This window comes from Nuphar pumila, chromosome 10 (genome assembly GCF_984573655.1).
Source record: "Nuphar pumila chromosome 10, dmNupPumi1.hap1.1, whole genome shotgun sequence".
NCBI classification, from domain to species: domain Eukaryota; kingdom Viridiplantae; phylum Streptophyta; class Magnoliopsida; order Nymphaeales; family Nymphaeaceae; genus Nuphar; species Nuphar pumila.
The window spans coordinates 114,265,661-114,276,136 of NC_143258.1; the positions used below are offsets into that span (position 1 = coordinate 114,265,661).

Here is a 10,476-nt window from a genome sequence, read left to right on the forward strand (position 1 = left end):
CTTTTGTGAGTGTGTCCATAGTGGCCCTTTGTGATTGTCCATTTTGGCTTCTTTGGTGGACATTTGTTATTGTTTGGAGGCTTCTTTTTCTTTACAGGTAGCACTAGCAAGTAAGATTTAACCATGTCATCCTCAACCAATCAAAAAGAGCCATGTTGGCTGATGTGCAACAGCCAGATCTGGATATTTAGGACCAAGATCAGTAATCCAAACTTGTTCCTAAAACCTATAAATAGAGGGTGACCCCTAGAGCCTGACCTATCTAAGAAGTTCATACCTAAGCACTAGACCTAGAGAGAATAACCTAACCCCGTCCTTACCCTGCCTCTCTCTCTCACCTCGATCCTGGACTCCTACGCGAAGGTTTTGTTGGATCAGCTTAAGAAAACATCTTACCTATGCGGAGGTGTTGTCAAATCGTGGGGAAGCGGCTCTTAGATCACCTACCAAGCCTTAGGGGGGCTGTATCGAAACAAATCAGAATTTTGAAGCACAAAATGCTAAACGAACTTTGAGTCTGCAAAAGGTAATATCTAGATCCATTCTGCTATTTCTGCTCCAATTTCACTTTTATTCTTCATTTTCATTATAGTTGCAAAAAGTGCTTATACATATTTTTGGTTTGAATTGCATGTGATATCATTCGCTGGGTGCTTGGGATTCTGGATTCGGATCTTGATCATGGATTTCAAGCTACGAGGTTCAAAACTGCCTTTGCTTTACCTTTTCATGGAGAAGGACGGTCGAGGCTTGAAACAAGTGTCCCACATCTTCTAAATCATAATTCAAAAGAAATTGTGCGAAATCAAGGTACATGTATTTCATTTGTTGTGAAATTATTTGTTAACACTAACCCTATCTGCACTTCATCTCACAAATAAGAAACTTGTAAAAGAAATTAGCTTTCAGTTATCAATCTCAAATGGCAAGCTCTTTGACATATCACATCTATTAGGCAGATACAAACAAATATTGTGAACCATTTCATGCAAGTGATCAGAATAAGATATTCATGAAACAAAGCCAAAATGATAGACTCCTATATATTAAAGATGGTAACCCATCAAACCCCATGTTGACCATGGTAAGAGATCAGCTGACCAAAGCCATAGAGGGATCAGCCAGAAGACAGCTGCAGGATATAGGATATTGTGTTTTTGTGTGCTTTGTTAACCAACTCAGTTCTTGGTATAGTATTACAGCAAACAACAAGAAAATGAACATATGGATCATGTTACTGAAATGTGAAGACCGCATTACAGTGGAAAATGATGTAGGGAGCACTTATAAGAGGTGTAATGAATGTTGCTAGTCAGCCACATGCCACTACCACACCCTATTTGTGACAACGTTCAACTATCAAGTTTCCCATAGCAGAAACCCAGCATATTCAAATTGATCAACACTTTGTTCATGAAAAGATGGAAATAGCAAACTTCAAGTTATGGACATAAAAACCAAGCATCAAGTACTTGGAAATGCTGAAAATTGCCACTGGACCAACTTGTTTTACAATCAATCTGTCCATAATAAAAATCAATACATAGCTTGAGGTAGAGTATAAAAAGGATGACCATCCATTCAGCCACTTGTTCGCCTGCTAGGTCAGCATGCTGAAGTAATTATCATGTCAGGCAGCCCCAAGGGGTTTGGAGTAGTGGGATGGGGACTAGGCCAGCATCCAAGGTGCCTTAGATGATATTATCGTCAGAGGTGCCTCTGACCTGATTTGGTCTAAAAGTTTTTTAAAAAATAAGACATGAGAACATGGAACTTTTTAATTTTGTAATGAATAAAAACCTAGTTTAGACCATTGCTTTACCACGGTAGAGGCACGTAAGGCTGGGTGTTTGTATCCTCAACCTGAAGTTTTACCTCTCAGGAAGAGGCCCATTAAGTGACCTGGTTCTCAGTGAGGGTTCCTTTGTCATAAAAAATAATAATATTTAAAAAGCATTTTTGTTGAAATATTACTAAATTTTATTTTTAAAATATTAAAATAATCTGTACGTCAGCATGTCCAGTCACATCACCAGGGACATGAAACCAAAATGGCTTGTCCCTCTAACAGTTAGACAGGCGGTTTAGGTTGAAATCTCATTGACGTCAACCCCCTGCACAAGCCAAAGCAAGATGACTCCCTGCCCTAGGCCATGGCTTTATACTGCCGGAGAAGCGACCGTAGGTTGACAGACTTAGTCCAGTGCAGCCAGATTTCTTGATCTGGGGGTGGTTTCTCCATCCTTATGGGGAAAAAATCATGACAGAAGCCATACACATCTCTCTTAATGACATAGTTGCTTCTGTTATTCATTTTCATCACTTGATTTGCAATAGAATTCTTCATTACTTTGAGCGCTCAGTTTTTAGTCAAAGACATTTTAGGAACTATGCTAGGAACTGCATTGTTGCTTATGTCATTCTTTCCTACCCCTAATAGATTTGTGGCCAGGAATAGTATTTTCCCATTTTTTTTTCAAATTTTCATGCACCATCATAGATGACAATAAAAAAACAGATTTGGATTTATATCACAAAGGCAAAAAAGAATACCATTTTCTTAGTGAGAGTTTAACAAAGATTTGAAGATGGAAGGAAACAATTTTGTGCATTGCTTTTATGAATCGAGAGAAGCCTACAGTAAATTAAGCATTTCACATAGCTATATTGAAATTATCCAGTGCATGTATGCCAAGACAGAAACAAGTGTTGGGACAAAAAGTCATGGCTAGACAAAATAGATGTTCTGTCTGAAATCATAATATTGGCACAAGTCGTCTGACAAGGAACCCTGGTTTATGATTTTGTACATAATATAACAATAATTAGCTAACAGAAGACAAAGAAGTTGCAAAAGAACCTAGAAAAAGTGTAAAATTCATCAAAAGAAAAAGGAATAGGTTGAGTGTATAGGCAGACAAATAAGAAGTTATAGACCTTACAGTGCTACATTTAGGTTAGATATGAGAATGGTAACTCAATGGGTTTTAACACTCAAGATAAGCCAAACTTAGACCCATTTCGGGCCCAAGACTGACTATGCTGAACCGAAGCCTGCACAGGCTGTGCTTAGTTCTAGAGAGCATAGCGCTTGTAAGATTGCATGTTGTATTGGCCAACCCCAGCTATCATGCACAGAGCTGATATTTCCCCATCCAAATAGGCTCTTACAAGTCCAACCTAAGCCCTACTTGACCCTAATGACGACCAAAAGAAACAGTGAAATAAGCATTGATGTTTAATTACTCATCCAGAAAGGATGATGTATTTAAGAAAATCACCATTAGTATAATAGGTGCAAGACGTATAAAGTGTAAGGACAAATTACTTGACAAGTTACTTCCGGTTTGTGTGAAGGAGCACTCATAAGTTTTTGGCACCTAATTTAAGCAATTTGTACTTGCATATAAACTGCCATCATAAAAACTCACATTTTCTAATCACGCTAAATAGACAGGGATGCATGATGTAAGAACAGCAGTTACAGTGAGAACACAAGCACTCAGTGACACGAACAGAAAACAAATAGCGTGAACACCCAAAAAAAACAACAAAAAGATTAAAAACAACTTGCCTTGAAATGACATCCATTGAATAAAAAAAATTAACTAATTACCAGTTTTTTCTTGGAAGCATGAGAAAGATATCGGTTAAATAAATGACATATAATAAACAGCTAATGTGCTTGCCTCATAAGGAATAAAAGCCAAAAATCCATTAACAACCATAATCAGAGACAATGGTGTATAATTGATAGGCAAGGTGGATTGATGTTCTAAATAGACTACGATGGAACTGCACTGCCCACAAGCTGCCTGTGGCTTGGTCTTTTGAGCCCTGGCCCATCCTGTTGATGAGCCACAGGCCAGACAAACAGCACGTGGCCTGTCAATGGGCTGGGCTAGGTGGAGACTGTTTCTTTATTAGCCTTCCCAGCCCAAAGACAAGAAAACAGCCAAGGATGGGGCCAGTTCAGACCGACTGGTGTTATTGTTTTTCCAAATAAAGGGCTTCCATGCAAAATACTCGTGGCCTAGCCCATGTAGTGTGGGTGGGCTAGGGTCTTGACTCCTGTACTACCCTTTTTACAGGCTATGATTGAGCAAGCTCAGCCATCCAAAAAAGGTAAAAAAAAAAAATAGAGCTGGGACAAGCTAGGCCAGACTCTTCCACCCATGGTCTCAAAACCAAGTGCACCTCAGAAAGAAGCTCAAGGGTTTATACCAGATTTTCATCAGATGTATGCTTATGCCTCAAGCCCAAGGGGTCTTTGATACCTTTAATCTTAAATCCTACCACAGCTTTTGGATGGGGCCCACTCAACATCCATGTTTATATGAATTTACAAGCAAAGCATCTCAAATCCTCAAAAGACCTAAAAATCTACCATTTTTTCAGGCAAAACAAATCATTTTTTCAACCCCACTGCCCAAACCATCCATAAATCCATGATTTAAATTCTTTAGTCATTAAAATCTGATATTCTCAAAACCCTCCCCCATTTAATATATGAAGTAAACTAATGCCCCCTCAAGTTGTAAACAAGGTCTATAATACCTTTACTTTTCCCTTAACTCTTCTTTTCCACCATATTTTCGAAAAAATGTAGGATAGAGCCAAGTTAAACTGAAAACAGATTTGGATAGAGGAAGGGCTTGAAACTCCATGGTGAAAATTTGACAATACTCTCAGTTGAAGATCTAATGTGTTTCATAGCCTATACTGGACTCTTTTTGTTACATTTAATCTACAAATTGCCTTTTATTTCCAAGGGCTCCCTATTGATGAAACGACAGCTCTGTCCTTCAAAGACAAAATATCATCCACACTAAACATAACTGTAAATTTCTCAATCTTGATTTGTCTCCTATTTTACTTTATGCAATTCTTCTGATTACCTTATGCCTGTGTCTATACCTAACCTCATGCGACAACAGAATTGCTCACCCTAATGTTTTCCACATCATCATTTATTACACTAAAAAAAATATCACATAGGCACATGTAGGGTGGATATAGAAGACACAAACTAGAGTTTCCGGAGGTTTCTTAGATAGGTGTGAAGCCCGCTTCCCGGAAACTCGCTTCGGAAGCACGATACACCTCGCTTCCGAAACTTTATGAGAATCTTGATTCTCTCATGCTTCTCCTATGTTTTCCACAAGCTTCATCTATTTTTCTTATATGTTCTCTCACTCTATTTTTCACGTTTTTTTTGTGTTTCTTCTCATGCCTCTTACTCACTTCCATGTGTTTTCTTTAAGTTGGCAGTCAATATTTTTAGATTTTGTTAAAAATTTAATTCTTACACTAAAAAATCGTGAAATTTAAGAATAGTTACTGTTATTTTAGTTTTTATTTCCGTCCCATTTTGATTCTTATATTGTTTTTTTCTATTCCTTGCTTCCCGCCTCTGCTTCCTAGTTTGGCAACCTTGACACAAACACATATGCACAAATGCACATGAATTTGAACACCAAATTCTGCAGGCTGAAATTGCTAAGCATATTATTTGAAAAGAAAAAGTAAAAGTGGTACTTTTGATATAAGGGATGTGCAAAGTGCAGCCACACAGAAAATTACCTTTAGTTGTCGGATATTGTTGCTGAGTAGCAGTAGTCTTCTTCGGAGTAGCTTGGCTTATACGCATTGGCCTAGATGAACAATAAACTCCATTCATTTCAGTCAATGCACGATTTCTTTCTGTCTCATCGGCAAATTTAACAAATCCATAACCCTTTGAGCGACCAGTATTCGGATCTGTTACAACCTTAGCACCCCTTACAGATGGATATTGGGCTCTAAAGGTCTCTTGCAACAAATAGTCTGTAACATCAGGTGATAGATCCCCCACAAAAATGGAATGTTCAGGTCCAGCATCTAAACGTCTTTCTCCAATTCCAAAAGAGGCCCAATTTATCCTAAAACATTGTTCAGTTCCAGGCATTTGTGTCCCATTGTACGTCTGCAAAATCCTGTCAGCTGCTGCATGTGACACAAACTCAACAAACCCATAGCCTTCAGGGTGACCAGTAATCTTGTTGCGTATTATTTTTACTGAGACAACCTATTCATTCAACACCAGCATAACTTCAGTCTTGATAAAAGACCACATGCACACAAAAGCCATACCACAGAAACATATCTAGCTACCAATATGCACATAGGCATGTGCTTTTATTGCATTCCAGTAATCTCTCTCTCTCTCTCTCTCTCTCTCTCTCTCTCTCTCTCTCGTTTCACAGGTCTTATGGTTATTGATGGATGAGTCATGCTTGTGCTTTTATGGGTACATTTCACATGTCTTATGGTTATTGAAGACTGAAGCATGCTTGTTTTTTTGAGGTCTTACAGTTATTGAAGACTAAATCATGCTTTTCCTTTTATGGGTACGTTTTGCAGGTCTTATGGTCATTGAATCTGAATTATGCTTGTACTTTTATGGCTCTCACTGCTTATTCTTCTGCAAATTGATTATTAGCATCTTCTCCTGTTTGGATTTCTCTTCTCTATTGATGTGGTTTCAAATCATAGCCACAGATATCAGCGATATTTTCCAAGTATCGCAATATTATCACTGTAAAATAAAAAAAATGAATTTATAAGCAAAATCTCATGATATTTTGAAAATATCGGGAATTTAAATTTATCACAATATTATCACGATAATATCAGCAAAATCTCGAGAATTTATATTTATTTTTTATGTTTGTGTCTTATTGTTTCTTTGCTTAACATATATTTTTTCTAATTTATATTTATATTCATGTTTTATGGCTTCTTTGCTTAACATGTATTTTTCTTCTTTTCAAACTTTCTTTAAATTTTCTATTTTCCAAAATTTTCCAATATTTATCAAAAAAATGATAATATCCCAAGATCTTTCTTGACCGAGAAATAGCCAAGACTGATATTTGTGACTATGATTCAAACTTCAAATACGGGTGATTTATTCCTAAATTTGTGTTTTTCATTTTTTGCTTGTTTTGGTTCTTAGAGATTAGATTTTACGATTCGTTATTTTGTCTATCCTACAATTGAACTATTCTATTTGGTAGTTTTTTATCTTTCAATAATCCAGATTTGTTTTTCTGATCTTTTTACATTTCTGGTTTTTGAGTAAAAAACATTTTTTAATGTTTTGATGTTTTAATGTGATTCGACTTTTTTTTTCTACAAACTGATTCACCTGGTGAATCAATTTTCACAACAAATAATTAGACTGAAATATGTTCAATCAACATGCAGCAGTTTATCTCAATAACCAAAAGATAAAACTAAAAGTGATCAATTATAAAAAAGGAAAACAAAATTTTGAAATGATCTACAACTTTCTTCTAGAAATTTAAAAATAAAGACAACAAAATATATGAAAATGGTGAATTTATGGTCAAAATGAATCAATTCTAATTACATGCAAGAGGCAGTAAATCCAATTATATTTCAAAGATGCTTCACTTTTGTGCTTGGAGGACTCTTTTAGCAAGACAAGCAGTCAATGTTAAATCAACAACCATACAACAAATTCCTTTTCACTCTAGTCCAAACGGATACTACTGTAGAACATGCAACAACATTGTGGCAGCCAGAAGCAAAAGCTATTCTTTATGTTAACTATTCTAATTCTTGTAATGCATTTGAAAAATTAGGAGTGCTTCCAATGTATACAACTCTTTTAGTTAATTGTTTTGCCTTTATGCCCATGGCCAGATGTTAAGATACAAATATTTCATGCATAAATGATTGCTACATGGAGAATGGTCCATATAAATTATAATATGTGAATATGCACAGTTATGACCCTTTTATTTATCATTTACTACTCATTCTGATCAAATTCTCCTCACTCCCAACAACCCCAGCCACCCCACAGGCCGCAGCTGACAGCCAGGCAAAGAAAAGGAGGAAACACACATAATAGTTCCCTCCCGCCCCAACCCCTCCATCCATCCCAGCCTCTATGGTAGATGACCAGTGCACAATGATTAACAGTTATCTCTTTTTTTATTTTTAGTAATTTTTTCTTTCATTGGTCTCGAAAGTGTCCAAGTCTCCCTCAATGCTAGCATACAAATATTAAGGAATCCCTCAAATTCTCTCACATATCATAGCACCCATCAACATATGCCAAATCAAAACATGCCACAAAGATACTCCATTTTGACTCATGTTTTGTATCCCCTTATTTACCAGTAGAATTGAAAACCTCATAAAAATAGCATGTGACACAGCCATCAAACATAATGTCCCACTCCCACCCAGAGTTGCCAGTCGAGGAAGCGGGAGCGGGAAGTGATACGGAAAGTGGAAGCGGAAAGCATGGGACGACTTAGAAGCGAAGAAGGAATCGTCTCGGAACCGACCTAGGAAGCGAGGGGAAGCAAAAAAGGGGGAAAATAATAAATTAAAAAATTAAAAAAAAAAAAGGGAAAGAGAGGGGGAAGCCAGCTTCCCATTTAGAAGCGTGCTTCCAAATTTTTTTTGTGCTTCGGGGAAGCGTGCTTCCCCACTGCATATGACTATTCGGATAACTCTGCTCCCACCTGTATGAGCTTCACTTTATGAATTTTATTTCTCCATCCATTCATATTCAAGATAAAATCCAAGTTGCTCCAATGCTTTTTATGTTGATAGTCTTCTTCAAGGATTACTTCAGTGCTGTTTGACTAATCGGCAAATCGTTTAATTCTGAAATTCTTTTATTCATTCTACAACAGTGTATAATAATTTGGTTGTCCAACCAACGTGTCCTATGTTCAAATAGTACTGGGGACTATCCCCCCATCTCGATTCTTGACTACAAACAGAGGAAAGAAAGATAGTCTGCTTTAATTTTCTTTTTCGTTTTACACTAATAATTTAGCTGAACCAATGTACACATGCATTGACGATATTACGACCTTTCTAAAGTGCAAAAAACAATTTGTTCACGCCCAATAGGAGTACAACCCCAGAATCAAAATCAATCTGCAAACCGCATTATAAACGTGCATTAAAGCATTTGCTTAAAATTATTAAACAGGAAAAAGAAAAGAACCATACATATATGCTGGAGGAATTTAACGCCAGTTTTATATATAAATTGTAGGAATTCAGAACCCACAGCACGCAGCAAACACAAAACAACAACCAAATCAAGAGTTAACAATAAGCGAGAATTCAAAGAATAAAAATAAAAAAAGGATACCAAGCAAAAATGGAACGATTGAATCCAATCGTCACGAACAAAAAGAAAATTCAAGAAATCGACAGTCAACTCCGACACACATAACCCTAAATTCGCATCGAACTGCGCACAACACCAGGAAACAAAATTCCCACGAGAAAAAATAAAACGAAAAGGGAGAAAAAAACTTAGATATGATAGGACAAGAAGAAAACACATTAGATTACTAGCCGGAACAAGAAAAGAAAGAAGAAAACGAGTTCCCCTGAATCGAAAAAAAAAAAAAAAAAAACATAAAGGAAAAGAACTCTGAATCGAAACTACAGGATTTTTAGGGTTCTTTGTTAGGGTTTAGGCTTACCTCGCCGGTGTTGGCGAAGCAGCTGTGGAGGTAGGCTTCGTCCACCCAATACTGGAGGTCGCCAACCCAGAGGGAGCGCACCTCCTCCACCGTTGTTGGCTGCTGGTGGTGCTGCGCCACCCATTGCTGTTGCTGCTGTTGTTGAGCATCCATCTCTGGCACCTCTGTTCAAAAGGTCTTTTAAGATAGAAAAAGAGTTTTGTCTGCAGGAGAAAGCATGATTTACAGTTATCGCCTATCGGGTTCGGGTTTGTTGGTTTCGGATTTTAATCGGATTCGGGTCGGGTTTCAATGAAAATTTTAATACCGAATCCGAAATTGATTTCTAATCGGATCCAAATTTGGCTACCGGAGATATTTTGGTTCCTCAAGTAGGAAACTTCGACAAATCTTATGTTGTGCACTAATACGAATTAGGGGTGTCAATGGGTCGGACCTGATAAAATGGATAAATCCAAACCGGATCCGACTAAGTATGCATATCAGATCCGGATTCAAGTCCGACCAGAATTTTCATATGAAAAAACATACCCATAAGAATTACATATGCCTGGTCCATACCCAGTAAAATAATACTTTTTAAGTTTTTTAGCTTAAAAATTTACGGATCTTAGGAACTCGAGTGAAACCTTAGTTTGGTATAAAATTTCATACACCAAACGCTGACCCCATACGATCCGGTACAGGTCAGGACCAGGTCATACCCAATCTTTTGACAACCCTAATTAATTGTATATATTTTTGGTGGATTGCAATAACCATATCTATGTCATTGGGTTTCATCACTTGCCCTTGTGTCGTCCCCCTTTGTATACTATTTTTAATAAAAATTATAAGAAAATGGTGTATCTTGTGTCCTTTTACCCCATCCTTGTGACATAGGCTACAAAAGCTTTGAAATAGATTTGGCTAGGAAACATAAAGATTGGGTTGGCTCTCCTTGGCATTC

General features: G+C 37.2%; 1 protein-coding gene across 8 annotated transcripts in view; it reads right to left on the reverse strand.

Moving 5' to 3' along the window:
* The window catches only part of LOC149827983 (polyadenylate-binding protein RBP47B'-like), a 37,282-nt gene extending 27,579 nt beyond the window's left edge, over positions 1-9,703 (reverse strand). For all 8 annotated transcript variants that reach the window (XR_016434997.1, XR_016434998.1, XR_016435000.1 and 5 more), the window contains exons 1-2: positions 9,528-9,703; positions 5,584-6,067 (exon numbers count right to left, since the gene is read on the reverse strand). Coding sequence is in view for 2 of the 8 variants with exons in the window: in XM_090019777.1 (XP_089875903.1) it covers positions 5,584-6,067; positions 9,528-9,680 (637 nt within the window). In the remaining 6 variants the exon portion in view is untranslated. The remainder of the gene's footprint in view (positions 1-5,583; positions 6,068-9,527) is intronic.
* Between the last annotated feature and the right edge of the window lie 773 nt (positions 9,704-10,476).